General features: G+C 39.6%; 2 protein-coding genes across 2 annotated transcripts in view; one reads left to right on the top strand and one right to left on the bottom strand.

The window, feature by feature from the left end:
- Positions 1–4,427: 4,427 nt before the first annotated feature.
- Positions 4,428–6,410, top strand: mblac1 (metallo-beta-lactamase domain containing 1). The gene is made up of 2 exons (XM_036556267.1): positions 4,428–4,914; positions 6,073–6,410. Exons 1-2 carry the CDS (start codon positions 4,507–4,509, stop codon positions 6,319–6,321), a joined length of 657 nt encoding a protein of 218 aa, XP_036412160.1. The 5' UTR covers positions 4,428–4,506; the 3' UTR covers positions 6,322–6,410.
- Positions 6,411–9,805: 3,395 nt separating this feature from the next.
- The window catches only part of niban1b (niban apoptosis regulator 1b), a 67,095-nt gene continuing 62,093 nt past the window's right edge, over positions 9,806–14,807 (bottom strand). The window contains exons 12-14 of the mRNA XM_036565325.1: positions 13,853–13,960; positions 12,896–13,007; positions 9,806–11,572 (exon numbers count right to left, since the gene is read on the bottom strand). Of these exons, the coding sequence (XP_036421218.1) occupies positions 10,386–11,572; positions 12,896–13,007; positions 13,853–13,960 (1,407 nt within the window). The 3' untranslated portion in view covers positions 9,806–10,385. The remainder of the gene's footprint in view (positions 11,573–12,895; positions 13,008–13,852; positions 13,961–14,807) is intronic.

Below are 14,807 nucleotides of genomic sequence, written 5' to 3'. Positions count from 1 at the left end.
CTGCTTTTGTTAGAGGCCTGCCATCATAACAATATAAGAGCCCTTTTAAGTGCTATGTAGAACCATTTTCAAAAAGGTTCTATATAGAACCATCATTCTCCATCTGAAGAACATTTAATTATGCAAAGGGTTCTTTAAGTGTTCATAGTTCTACATAGAACCATTTTCTTTACTAATAAACCCTCGAAGAAGAGTGTACAGGGTGGCGCACGACTTCAGAGGCCTATGAAGATTGAACTGACAGCATTCAATTACAGTATTATCAGCTGTGTGTGTGACTAAACCAAATATATGGGGTCTATTCTCCATTATAACAAGGACGTAGATGTTTTGATATCAATTTACTGTCTGTATTGATAATCTGACTCTATTTGTACCTTTTTTCTGTTTAAAACCTTTTGTTTCTGTACATTACTGGTTGAAATGTAGCACCTTTTCCCTCTTTTTTTAAGCTAGCAGACTATACAAGTTGAATTACAATATTTGTACTATTACTCATTGTTTCGGGCGTCTTTCTATGGCCAGTAACAGCTTTTTATTCAGCTTTTATTTCCAAACTGTGCCTGATAACATCATAAAGGCCTTTGCTGCTATAAAGACCCAGAAACTTAAATCCAGTGTAAAAACTTCCTCACTGCAAAAGACAAAGCATCAAATACAATAAAATAAATGCTCAGCTGAACTACGTGTGGCTTCATTCCTTATAGAAACATGTTACAGAATATTGCTCCTCATTTTTCCAGTTATTGAGATTAATGAGTGTTCTTTGTAAAGGTACTTTTAAAAGGAACACGCAGAACTGAAGGGACTATAAAAAGTTTATTGTTGCCCTAGAACAGATAAATGGTCCAAATCTACACATACAGTGTTGTACTTGTCCAAATTACAATCACATTGTTATTTTAAGGGACTCAGTGTTAAATTAAGACATAAACAAATCTTCTCTGTGGGGAAAAAATCTCATATCTCCAAAAAAAGTAACTTTACAGCAGAAGGAAAATATTTTCTCAACTTCTAATGTACACTGATCAGACATAACATTATGAGCACCTCCTTGTTTCTACAGCTCATTGTCCATTTTATCAGCTCCACTTACTATATAGGTGCACTTTGTAGTTCTACAGTTACAGACTGTAGTCCATCTGTTTCTCTGCATACTTTGTTAGCCCCCTTTTACCCTGTTCTTCAGTGGTCAGGACCCCCATGGACCCTCACAGAGCAGGTACTATTTGGGTGGTGGATCATTCTCAGCACTGCAGTAACACTGACGTGGTGGTGGTGTGTTAGTGTGTGTTGTGCTGGTGCGAGTGGATCAGACACAGCAGTGCTGCTGGAGTTTTAAACACTGTGTCCACTCACTGTCCACTCTATTAGACACTCCTACCTCGTCAGTCCACCTTGTAGATGTAAAGTCAGAGACGATAGCTCATCTGCTGCTGCACAGTTTGTGTTGGTCATCCTCTAGTCCTTCATCAGTGGTCACAGGGCGCTGCCCACAGGACGCTGCCCACAGGACGCTGTTGGCTGGATATTTTTGGTTCTCAGTCCAGCAGCGACACTGAGGTGTTTTAAAACCCACTGAAGAACGGTCAGACTTGCACACTTTTCACACTATTTTGTTCTTGCTTTCTTTCTTTCTTTTTTTCTTTCTTTCGTTTTTCTATTTAGTTCTTTCTTTTTTTTCTTTTTTGTCCTTTCTTTCTTTCTATTTGTTTTTTTGTCCTTTTTTTGTTTTTTTCTTTCTTTTGTCTCTTTCGTTTCTTTTTTTCTTTCTTCTCTCTCTTTCATTCTATCCTTTTTCATTTTTGCCCATTCTTTCTCTCTCTCTCTCTCTCTCCCTCTCTCTCTCTATCTCTCTCTCTATCTTTCCTTTTTCTTTTTTCCTTCTTTCTTTCTTTTTTTCTTTTTTTTGTTTTGTTCTTTCTTTCTTACTTTCTCACTGAAGAACAGGGTAAAAGGGGGCTAACAAAGTATCAGAGAAACAGATGGACTACAGTCTGTAACTGTAGAACTACAAAGTGCACCTATATAGTAAGTGGAGCTGATAAAATGGACAATGAGCACAGAAACAAGGAGGTGGTCATAATATTATGCCTGATGGGTGTGAGTCAGTGTTACAAGACATTTTGGACGGTTTCTTTTGACATAAAATTTATTTTTATTTTATAATTATTATTTAAATTTCATCATGAAACGTTAACACAGTATAAATGACACGGTTGTTTGTTATGATAAAGTGCTGTGGTGAGTAAATGAAATATATAATGAAATAGCACTAGGAGAGCTAAGACCACAGAACACTAGCAACCAAACAAATGAGCCAAGAGCTGAGACATAGATCACATCCAAGCTCCATCTCCTTGGGCTCAGCTCTGCAAGCTGATTGGCCAAATGACATCCAGGAGGTGGTTGTGATGGACACACCAAGCAGCCTGCGAAGAAAAGATTATTGTGTAAAAGTGATTTTTCTTTCCTGAAAATAATAATAATAATAATAATAAATAATAATTTTGCCACATTTTTACACAAATACATTACTGCATTATTCAGAAATCAGCAATCTGTTCTCTTTATGACGTACAGTACTGTGCAAAAATCAGACATCACATATCAGTTATTTGATTTTCAGCCCATTAAGCCATTAAGTACAGATGATTCATTTTTCAGGAGATATTTCTGAGGTTAGACATAATAGATATGAGATAATCCACCTGCATAAGGAAGGACAGAATCAGAGGAAAGTAAGTTTAAAAAAAAAACAGCTTCCAAAACTGGAGATCAAAAAACAATCAAAAGCTGCAGAGAAAATGGGGCTCCTAACAACCACCTGGAAGACCTGGTAGACACCAAAACTGCCCCCATCAGATAAACAGCACTTAAAGCTTTCATCTTTGAGAGAGAGGAGAAAATCAATTAGACGTGGACGTGCTGCTGCAACATGGCATGTTTTGATTCTTTCAGCTCCATCCTGATCTCATACGCTCAACAAAAAGAACCAACAGGGCTGTTTGACTTACAAACTCACAAGAAGTTGACAGTAAATAAATGAATTGTTTTGTCGTAACTTTTTTTTAGCACGACTGTTGTAACTGGTTTACATAAAACGGGCGAAAATTAAAGAAAGTACATTGCAATGAATCAGAACTGTTTACATTAATGCAAAAAGAACTGAATTCTATCCATCCATCCGTCTTCTAAGCCACTTACCCTTCTGGGTCATGGGGGGAGCTGGAGCCGACCCCAGCGTTCATCAGGCGGAAGGCAGGAAACACCTTGGACAGGTTGCCAGTCCGTTACAGGAATTTAATTCCATTGAAACCCGACCATTGAAGAACAGGGTAACCAAGTATCAGAGAAACAGATGGACTACAGTCTGTAACTGTAGAACTACCAAGTGCACCTATATGGTCACTCACAATTGTCAGAAATCTGTCTAATGTATCTTTTATCTTTTTGAAATATGTTTTTTAATGTATTTAATTTTATGTATTATTGCATTATAGGTTATTCATATGGACGTACAATTCACATTCTTAACAGTGTTATATTATTTAGGGCAGGGGTGCTCAGTTCTGGTCCTGAAGATCTACCACCCTGCAGAGTTTAGCTCCAACCCTAGTCTAACACACCTGATCCAGGTAACGAAGGCCTTCAGGGAGGATCTGAAAACTAGAACCAGGGGTGCGGGATCTGAACTCAGGGTGGCAGATCCCCAGGACCAGGATTGGGCACCCCTGATTTTGGGGTATTTCTGTACTAGAATGCTTCTGCAACACCTGTACCGAAATGTCACAGCATAATTATGCCTGATTCATTCTGTCTATTGCCTCATATTTTCAATGGAGCACTTTATTTGATTTATGATTTTTAAATAGACAATATTTTTTTATTAATGGATTTAAAAATGTAAATTGCCAGTTTGGTTAAAGAGTAAATCATGTTATTTTACACTGTGACTTTGGGTAAAGCAAATACTGGAATATGCTAGTGTGTTCAGTTTAAAAAGGCTAATAAATATCGGCCAAGAAATCAAATATCATCTGATTTGGCTGTAAAGAAACAGGAATCGGGTCCAGCCATAAAAGCTCATGATCAGTGCACCCCTAATTATACACCTGACCTGACCGGGGAATCAACGAGTCTTTGAATCGGACGCTGGGCTTATTTAAACCGCCTGTTCGAAAGAATCGGTTCAGTTCTATCTTTAATTTCGCATTAATGTCTTATTCAGCCAGAAGCGATTTAATTAAATAAATGAATCGAATAATATGAATACAGTTAAAGTGGGAATCACTGCCATTTTTCTGAAGAAGAAAATCAGAAAAAGGAAAGATATACTATGTTTTCTAGTTTTCGTTGTCGAAGTCATCCGGCTCTTTGATCCCGTAGGTTCTCGCGAGAACAACGCAACTTCGCGTTGCCGTGGTAGCGCGGTTAAAGTTAGGGTCAGTAAAGCGGGCGGTTTAGTCTCTAATCTCTGTGTTTAATCGTCAGAGTCTCTTCTCCATGGAGGCGACTGTCTCCATAACTAAAAGCGAGTGTGCCGAGCTGTGTGCGGGCATTGAGGGCGAGCCGTACAGCGTCTCAGTGCTGAAAGAAGGCTACTGCGCTGCCCAGCCTGACGGGACCTTCCGGGCGGACGGTACCATCTCCTTAGTGAGGGGACCGAAGACTGTGTTAGTGGACACGGGCGGACCGTGGGACCGAGAGCTGCTGCTCTCAGAGCTGAAGGAGAGAGGCCTCAGCCCGGCCGATGTGACTGTGGTGGTGGGCACTCACGGACACTCCGACCACATCGGCAATCTGAATCTGTTCCCACGAGCTACTCTGATCGTGGGCTGTGATATCAGCGAGGGGGACCGGTACCTTCCCAATCAGCTCGCTGAGGGACAGCCGTACCGCTTAGACGATCATGTAAGGCACTATCTTTACAGCTACTAGCTAACCCACGAGGCTTCTCATTCATCAGTTTCTTGTTCGAGTTTTCCCGTTCCACCTTAAATGGGGCAGCTGTTACATTCTGGCCCATTCCACCTTAAATGGTGCAGCTGTTACATCCTAGCCCGTTCCACCTTAAATGGTGCAGCAGTTACATTCTGCCGCCTCATTTCCCCGTTCCACCTTAAATAGCTCCTGTTCCACTTTAATTGGCACACCTGAGGCGCCAGAATGTAACTGCTGCACTATTATAGGTGGAACGGGCCAGGATATAGCAGCTGCACCAATTAAGGTGGAACGAGAAAATGAAGCGCCAGAATATAACTGCTGCACCATTTAAGGTGGAACAGGAAAATGAAGCACCAGAATATAACTGCTGCACCATTTAAGGTGGACTGGCATTTACTATCCAAAACCACCATTGAACCTACACATATCTTTTGAGTTTTTATTTAATGTTGATGGTAAAATAGTAATAAAACGTTTTCTTTGGGGTCTATTTTGGCTTAGAACAGTTGTTCTCAACCCTACTGGAGGGGGGCCCACTGCTCTGCACTTTTAGGGGTCTTCCCTGCTCCCAGCACACCTGACCCAACTGATCAGCTCATTAACAGCCCATTATTGAGATAAAGTGGCTGTGTTAAAAATGTGCAGGACTGTGGGCCACCAGGACCAGGCTGGACAAACACTGCCTTAGAACACCCTTCATGTATCCCTCCACCATGAATGGATTAAAAGAAATCGATTGAAATACATTTTAAACCAGAAAATTATCATAAAAACTGCATCTTAGACATCAGGCAGGGTGGTTTCTGTGAGGGTGCTTTTAGAGGTGGACGTCTGGGTTCCTATCACCACCACTGTGAGCAGTTCTGACTTTGAGCTTCTCTAGAACAGAGCATTTCACACCAAACCACTCTGATTGACTTTCTTGACCTGTTAACCATTTAATTATGAATAAATTCTGAAAAATTAGTGGAGTTCCCCTTTAATGCTAACTTAAATATCATCCATTACTGTGATGTCAAAATGTATTGCAGAATATCATGATGCTGAATGTTAACTGCAAAGCCATTTCCAACGTAAAGATTTTATTTTGATGTTACTGACGTACAAATCTTGTTAATCCACCAGGTGTCGGTCATCCCCACACCTGGTCACACGGGCAGAGACGTCAGCGTCCTGGTTAAAGGAACCTCAGTGGGGACGGTTCTGATTGCTGGGGACTTGTTTGAGTGCTGCTCTGATGAAGACTCCTGGAGGGAGCTGAGCGAGAACCCAGAGGTGCAGGAGGTCGGCCGACAGAAGGCTCTGAGGGAGGCCGACGTCATCATTCCTGGACATGGACGTCTGTTCAGAGTGCACAGGACATCACTGAACTGACCAGAGAGGACTTACCTGAGTCATGAGTGTGGCTGAGAACCGAAATTCACCCACTGAATTATTACATCAGTACTGGATGGCCAGTACCACAACACCCCCCCCTCCCCCCCCAACACAGTCATTAAAGGGCCCATAACAGGGAAAACAACAACACAAAAAATGAGTGTTTCTGCTCTGACTGCTTTTTGAATATAGCCCAGCCAATCAGAACAGAGCTCATTTACATACATCAGTCTTAAAGGTACAGTAACAAAAACAGCCTGTTTAATTCTAAACAATAAAAGTGGTTGGAAAATCTGGCTTTATATATGCGTACTATGCCAAACCTTTTGAATATTTTTTTCTATTTAAAATAAACAAAATGAGCACAAAAAGAGTGTCATAATTTTATTTTTGTAAAACTGGATGTTTTATATAGTTTTATAATAATAATCTTCAATAATAATATAGTTCTGGAATTGATTTCAAAGTCAAGATATCTGTATTAGGTTCCGTATTAAAATTTACAATGTGATAATCGTGATTAAGGCTCTCTTCAAAGAGGTGTTAAAAAGACACAAGTCAGATCTTTTAGCCTAAAGTGTCCAGCAAGTTTCATGTATTGTACAGTACTGTGCAAAAGTCAGAGAGTGCCCTTCATTTATCTCATTTCCAGTCAACAGAGTCAAAAACAGGAGTTTCCAAAGCGAGTGTGAACAACAAATGATTAAAAGCTCCAGAGATGATGGGCCTCCTAACAACCACCTGGAAGACCTGGTAGACACCAAAACTGCCCCATCAGATAAACAGCACTTAAAGCTTTCATCTTTGAGAGAGAGGAGAAAATCAAGCTGCTTCAGATCTGAAAACATCCACAGGTGTTTCTGTCCATCCTTCCACTGTGAGAAGACGACTCAGCGCTGTGGGTCTGAAAGGATGTGTAGCTGTTCAAGAAGAACCTCACTGAGAAAAGGAGACGGACACATCAAACAAAGCTGAACGATGGACTGACCACCCCCGAGTCCAGACCTCAACACCACTGAATGGGTTTGATTGCTTCAGAAAATCACCAACCAGCTTCTAAGACTGAACTTTGGAGGTGTGTCTGCAGATTCTTTGAGGAACTGAAGGTGAGTCTCCTGAAAAGAATGGAGACTGATACACTGAAGTGGACACACAAAGTACTGTAAAGTACTGAAAAATGTGATGTATTTATTGGTTGAGAGAAATAATGATTTTGATTGATATGATCCACTAATTGCTAAATGATTTGTCCTTTTTTGCAGTTCTTTTGTGAATTACATCATTCACCATGCAGCTCTTATGGTATAACACTGGCCTCATTAATGTTTTAACATTAGGTATGTTTGTTTATTGCCGTCTCATTCACATTCATTAGTTTTCAGTTGGCAGACTTTTTCATCACCTTTCTCATGAAATATTCACGTCCACCCTCATACAGGACCACCTTGTGACTGATGTTATCAAATCAGCACTGTTCACCTTTGCATGGTGAAACGGTTGTTCAGATTGATGGAAGATGTGTTGTATGTGGTTCTATATAGAACCTTTTTGAAAAGCGTTCTGTATAGCACCAAAGAAGGGTTCTGCTACTGTTACAATGTCAAGCTCGTAACAACAGAAGAACCCTTTTTGGTGCTATACAAAGGCTCTATATAAAACCATATACAACACATCCTCCATCAACCTGAAAAACCATTTCACCAAGAGAAGAACCATTTAAGCATGCATATGGTTCTATATAGAACTCATAGAGCCCTTGAAGAGCCATCTTTTTAAAGAGAATGGATGAGTGTTCTAGCTTTAGCTTTTAGCTTCTCGTCCTTCTCGTATGATCAGTCATTTCTGATATTCAGAATTCAGATACGGTATTTAAACGGTCTGTACCGTAGTGTCTGAGCAGACATCTTTGTCTTATTTTGCATTTACAAGCTAAAAATTACTCCTCAGAATCACCCAGAGCAGCTGTAGTTTTCCAAACGTTCCTCCCACCTTTAGGATACATCATCAGAAGGGGATTTTCCTGAATCTTAAAACTGGAAAATCTCTGGAGAAAACTGCAGCACCAGTGGAAAATGTGAGTAAATGCGTTTACAACAGTTATATTTTTCATTTTGGTGGAGTGTCCCTTTAAATACATTACAAGCATGATAAAAAGCTCTGTGAGTTTCTCATCTGTTTAATGAAAGGTGGTGCATCGTCATGGTTGAACATAATCAAAGCAGACTAGTTTTATACTAAGGTGCTGATCAGGACATTATTGGAGTGTAACAGCTACACACTGCTGTATGCAAAAGTCTGAACACCCCTCTGTCAAATGACGTTTTGTTGATTTTCTAAGTGAAAAATAAATTCACTCATCTACAGAGAGCACAGTAAAACATGGCATTTTTCTGCTAATTCTAGCACACAATTTTATTTATGTGCTGAGTTTAACACATTGAAGAACATAAAATATAAAATGTGCCATAACTTTTGTACAGGCCACATTTCGTGTTTTATTTTTCTCCAATATGTTAAATTCAGAAAATAAAAGTAAATTGTGCATTAAAATGTGCAGATGTGTTCTCTTTTCACTTCTTTCACATAGAAAATCAAGAAAACGTAAACCGGGTGCTCACACCACTATACACAGTGGCTTTTAGCTGTTTATATAAAACTAACTATTATGTATTTTGAAACATTGTTGAAATATTTTTATATTCTTTATATTTTAAATTTTCAACTTTTCAAGCAGCACCTGGTAAAATCATAAAGGCCGTTGCTGCTATAAAGACCCCAAAACTTAAAATCAGTGAAAAAGCTTTCTCACTCTAAAACATAAACATCAAATACAGTACAGGGTGATTCAAAAAGGTTAATCTGATTTCAAAGCACCATATTTTTCCTGTCTAGGAACCAATCACATACCAACTGAAAGAGGGGGTCATAGAGTTTCTGACCGTCAGTGGAAGATGGCTCCCTTCAGTCTGAGAGGAGATGAGACCCCTGAGCAGAAAGCGTTCTGCATTCTCCACTTCAATAAGAGTGAATCAGTCATAACTGTGCAGCGTGATTTTCATCAGCAGTGAACCTCCAACAGCTCAGAGCGTTCGTCGTTGGTTCCACAACACTGGATGACCTCCGAAATCGCACTGAAAGAGCCGTGAGTGCAGCGACACCCGACATGCTCAATCCAGTATGGGATGAATCTGACTATGGTGTTGATGTTGTCTGTACAGCTGGAGGAGGTTCATACTGAGCACTTATAAAATTACATAATAAACTTTATTCTCACTTAAACCATTTACAGTTTACTGCATTGTTCTGTAATGATTTACAATAAATAATTTTGAAATCGGATGAATCTTTTTGAATCACCCTGTAGTATAAATGCAATAAATATTCAGCTGAACTAAGTGTGGCTTTCTGCTTCATTTCTTATTAAAAGACTGTTTTATTCTCAGTATTTCTACAATTTAAATGCCATTTAAAAAGTAATACTCATTATTGTAGGTACAAAATATGTTTATTGTTACTGTAGAACAGGTCGTTGGTCCAAATTTATATGTACAGCACTGACCTTACATCAGGTTACACTTTCTATAAATTGAGGTTGCTGTTTATTATTTTAATGGGCCCCCAAAAATGTAAAGTAATACAACAACATTTGAAGTCAAAGCTAACCTATTCAAAACAATATCATTTGATGTGGAAGAGAAACAAACTGTTCATTATCATAATATAATATAAAAATGATCAAAAATTGAAGCGTTTTAAACAAATTTCCATTGATTAATGTCGGAGTGTTTTTCCTGGAAAACAATTTTCATAGCTTAATCTTAATTCAAAATATGCAAATTCTCATATTTATATTTTGCAATCACAGAATGTCAGTGTACAGGATATTAGCATGTAATATTAGCCTTCAGCTACAATGTTTAGAAAAACAAAGCCTTTTCAGTCTATGTTGTTATCAGCGTTAGTTGCCATGGACAGTTCTGTTTAGTTGTTTGTTCTATAGGGAGGTCAACATTTCATCTTGGAATTATGTTCAGTCAGTTATCAGAGCTTAATAGAGGCCTCTAAGCGTCACCGCTGTCTGGACAAGGCGTCACAAAGTCCTCCACTTCAATGATCTCCACCACCAGGTCTCTGATGGCCTTCACACTGTCCAGCAGCTCTTCTCCTTCCGCATCTGAGCAGTCCGCATCACCTTCACTCTCTATGGGCGCTGACTTTGGAGAGTCGTCGCCCCCTGCTGGAGGATCAGGGCTGATGGAAAGTTCTTGAGCGTTCTCTGTGGTGGAACTTGTGGCCACAGTGTCCTCACTTCTGTCGCTCTGGATCGATGCCTCATTGACTACAGCTGGGCCAGGTGAACCACAGGAAGTGGTCTCCATTTGAATTTCTGGATGGTCTTTGTCTTGAGCTTGTGAATCGGATGGATCTTCAACGTTGGAAGCATCAGGCTGGACTGTACCAGTGCAGGGCTCAGTGGGAGGTGAGATGATAGCTGTGGGTTCAGCTTCAGAGACTTCAGAACAAGCAACTGGAGCCGGAGCATCAGTTGTATCTTCTGTCTCTTCTTTCTTCTGGGCCTCCACATTGCTGTTCTCCTCAGAATCAGCTTCTTCTGCAAGAGGAACTGCACTTCCTGCCTTCAGTCCAGCTGGTGGGATCAGATAGACGGCTTTGTCTGTAGCGTTCTGTTGTTCGATGGGCGATTCGGGGTGCGTCGATACTATAATTGTAGGACAATCATTCAGATTCTCTGGAGCCAAAGTGACCATCACTTCAGATTCTCCTACTTCTGGTGAGGAACCTTCTGGAGTGGATGAAGCCACATCAGGTTTATCAACAGAAACATCACACACTGGTGCCTGGGATTCAGTTATAGAGGCCTCGGGTTTGGATGCAGCTTCAGAAACGGTTGCAGTGATCTCGGATGAAGCTGTGGAAGGTTCAGATGCTTCAGGCTTTGGTGGTTTTTCTTCATTCGGCTGATCAGATTCAGTGGTAATCTCTCTTTTATCCTCCACTGGAACATCCTGGCTCTCCTGTTTTGATTGGCTCTCCAAACAGCCATTGCCCACCAATGGGGAGGTGCTGTTCTCCTCAGCCTTTCGAGTGACCGGAACCTTGGCTGGGCTAGATGGCGCAGAGAGAGGAGGCGTCCGGCTGTCGTTCAGGCTGCTCTGGCTGATGCACTGGAGCTCAGTGCTGTCCACAAACAGGTTGTGCTTCTTCAGACTGGCGGCCTCCTTCACCACTGCAGGAGTAAGAGGAGATGAGGTGAGAACAGCAAGGAAGTTTATGCAGAATTTGTGCATTTCTTGTCAATTTAAATGTTTAGTTGATCTTCTAAGTGTAAATAAGTATGTATCCTCTACAGGGAGCAAAGGTCTGCTCATTGTAAGGCACAATTAAAGTTTATTTACTGAATTAAATGTAAAAATAAACCTTAAAATAAATGCACATTTGTGCAAAAGTTAAGGCATATTTGATATTATGTTTCATTTTTTCCAATATGGTAAATTCAGCATATAAAAATAAATCGTGCACTAAAATTTGCAGAAAAATGCCATATTTAAGTGGCATTTTAGAGCATGTGTTTTATTTTCACTTAAAAAAAAATCAACAAAACTCATTACTTTGTCTGGCACAAAATGAAGGTAGTAGCCACCAATAAATGTAATTTGCATAATGCATTTAGGGATATATCTAGTCATTGAGTGTGTTTACATGCACTCAATAATCTGATCATAATCAGATTTCTGCAGTTATCTGATTATTCAAATAGTCATGTAAACAGCATGTCCTGATTTCTTACATCAGAGTAAGCCCTAAGATCCGATTAAGAAATCCAATAAAGAGAGCTGGGTTTTAGCTCAGTAATCAGATTTCTCAGTGCGTGTGAACTCTTACTCTGATTTCTTTCGGATTTCTCAGTCTGCACATGTGCAGAACAGACAGCGATACCGGAAATAAGCAAATAGTGTTGCTGCGCGATGCAGCAAAACACTTTTCGATTGATGCTGAAACCAAATACAGGCTTGACAAAATGAAGGATTTAAATATTCTTCATCTTCTAGATGATGTTTGTTCATATTTTCAGGTAAAGTGACGATGTCTTTTGAAAAAAGCCGCGTCATGCAGTTTGAGTTTTACATTTTTTTGTGAGTTTATTGGCTGGTTGTGAAGCAGAAATCTGATTACTGTCTGACTCATGTAAACCTGGAGTTTCCCCATTATCTGATTACACAATGTAAATGCGTTGATCGGATTACTGACAAATCTGATTTTCTACAGTTAGCGGATTATCAAGTGCATGTAAACACACTTGTTGTATTTATTTCAAGCTATTTTTACTTAACTATTCCTGTAAGTTCAGAAAAAAACACCTTTTGTCAGTCATTTTATACTGGAAGTGCAAACAAAAAGTGTCATAACTTTAAAAAATGTTCACCTATCTTGTCTGTTTCCTCCTATTAATACAGAACCACTCAAAACTCTCTTCTGGATATTAATAGAATGATAACGCAGTGCTTCCTCAGAGGGTTTCAACCCCAAAGGAAGAACAAAGCCACTGTACCTTTGTTGACTTCGTTATTGAGGATGTTGAGCAGGATGTCATCGTAGACGTTCTCCACTTGAATGAAGTTTGTGTAATCAGCAAAGATGTACTGCTCGTAGTTCTGCAGCTCCTTCAACAGAACATAACAGTGGGAAAGTTTGAAGAACGTTTTTATTCCAAAATCACAAAACAGTTGTTGTTATTTTAAATGTAACATAACTGACACAGTGTGAATTTAAATATGACAAACTTACAAAATTACAGACCTCAAAGTACTTTTTTTGAATGTTTTATTCACAAGAACGTCATTCTTGATGTTCTAGAACGTTCTCTGTCATTTTAGAAACTTCTACGGCTCTGTTCATCCATTCTTAAAATGATGGTTCTTCAAAGGCTCTTTAGTAAAGAAAACGGTTCTATATAGAACCATGATCACTCAAAGAACCCTTTGCCTGATTAAAGGGTTCTTTCCATCATGAAAGGGTTCTCCAGATTGATGGAGAATGTGTAGTATATGGTTCTATATAGAACCTTTTTGAAAAAGGGTTCTGCTACTGTTATGATACAAGCTTGTTACAATGGAAGAACCGTTTTGGATGCTAAATAGAACCCTTTTCAAAAATATATAAATACTACACATTCTCCATCAATCTGAAGAACACTTTCAGGGTTCTTTCAGTTTTTACAGTTCTATATGGAACCATCTTTACTAAAGAACCCTAAGAGTGTAGAGTCCTACTGATTATACTGAAGTTGTTCAGGACAAGCAGATTAGAATCATTTTATTTGAAAACAAATTGGTTTAATATTATTGAAAACATTCATTCCAAACTTGTGATCAACGATGTGTTTCTCACAAACATACAGGACACACTTTATTAATCCCCAAAGGGAAACTAGATGGACAATCTCCATTATGACCTTCATCTGAAATTGATCTTGGAAAAAAAAAAACACAGAGTAGAGTTTATTTACAGTTTTGCAGGTGGGTGCGAGGTTCCTCCTGATGGCCGGCAGAGTGATGTCCACCAGAGCGTCCTGAAAAATCTTCTTCCTCACGGTACTGCTGTCATAGTCATATTGCTGGAAGTGACACAAACTGATTAATTAGCATAATTAAAACTATTAGCATTTATATTATTCTCAGATACACATTCCATAATAATAATAATAATAATAATAATAATAATAACAACTAGAAACATGCATTTCCTGAAGGAAACACAGACTGGTTGCGCAGCTTAAGTGGTTCTCACTTTTGGCTAGGTTGTTGCTAGGCAGTTACTATGGTATCTAAGGTGTTGCTAGGCAGTTGCTATCATATCCCATGTAGTTGCTAAATTGCTGCTAGGCAGTTGCCATGGTGTATACCCCATAGTTAGTTTAGTTGTATAGTTGTTCATAGGGAGTTACAAAGTGGTAGCTATGTGTTGTTGAAAATGAGTGGGAGTCTAAGGGATAAATGAGGGATGAAAAATGACACATAGAGGAGTGCAGGTCAGTATGGCTGTAGATTAAAGCTGGAGGAACCTGCCCTGAGTGAATACATGCATTTTGGTGGCTGTCAGTCAAAAGAAAGTATGTGTCCTGTTTGGAGGTAATAATGAATGGGAGTCTATGAGAGAAACGAGGGATGAAAACCACAACACTTAGAGGAGTGCGGGTCAGTATGACTGGGGATTAGAGCTTGGGGACCTGCCCTGAGTGAGTACATGCATTTTGGTGTCTGTTGGGCAAAGGGAAAAAACAGGGCTGGGGTTTGGGAAAATGAATGGGAGTCTATGTGAGGAATGAGGGATGAAAAAATGGCACATAGAGGAGTGCAGGTCAGTATGGCTGTGCAGTAGAGTTTGAGGTCCTACCCTTAGCAATGCGCAACCATAATGATTAGTAGAATGATTAGTGGTAGTACTTTATACTGCTTTACAGT

This window comes from Colossoma macropomum, unplaced genomic scaffold (genome assembly GCF_904425465.1).
Source record: "Colossoma macropomum unplaced genomic scaffold, Colossoma_macropomum, whole genome shotgun sequence".
NCBI lineage: Eukaryota > Metazoa > Chordata > Actinopteri > Characiformes > Serrasalmidae > Colossoma > Colossoma macropomum.
The sequence above is the reverse complement of the archived record's forward strand: the minus strand, read 5'-3'. Positions and strand labels throughout refer to the sequence as shown.

What these genes read in the sequence shown, in the direction of transcription:
- mblac1 (XM_036556267.1), top strand. Translation starts at nt 4,507, where the DNA reads ATGGAGGCGACTGTCTCCATAACTAAAAGCGAGTGTGCCGAGCTGTGT. An exon ending in CGTACCGCTTAGACGATCAT is followed by an intron (nt 4,915 to 6,072) that starts GTAAGGCACTAT and finishes TTAATCCACCAG; the next exon opens with GTGTCGGTCATCCCCACACC.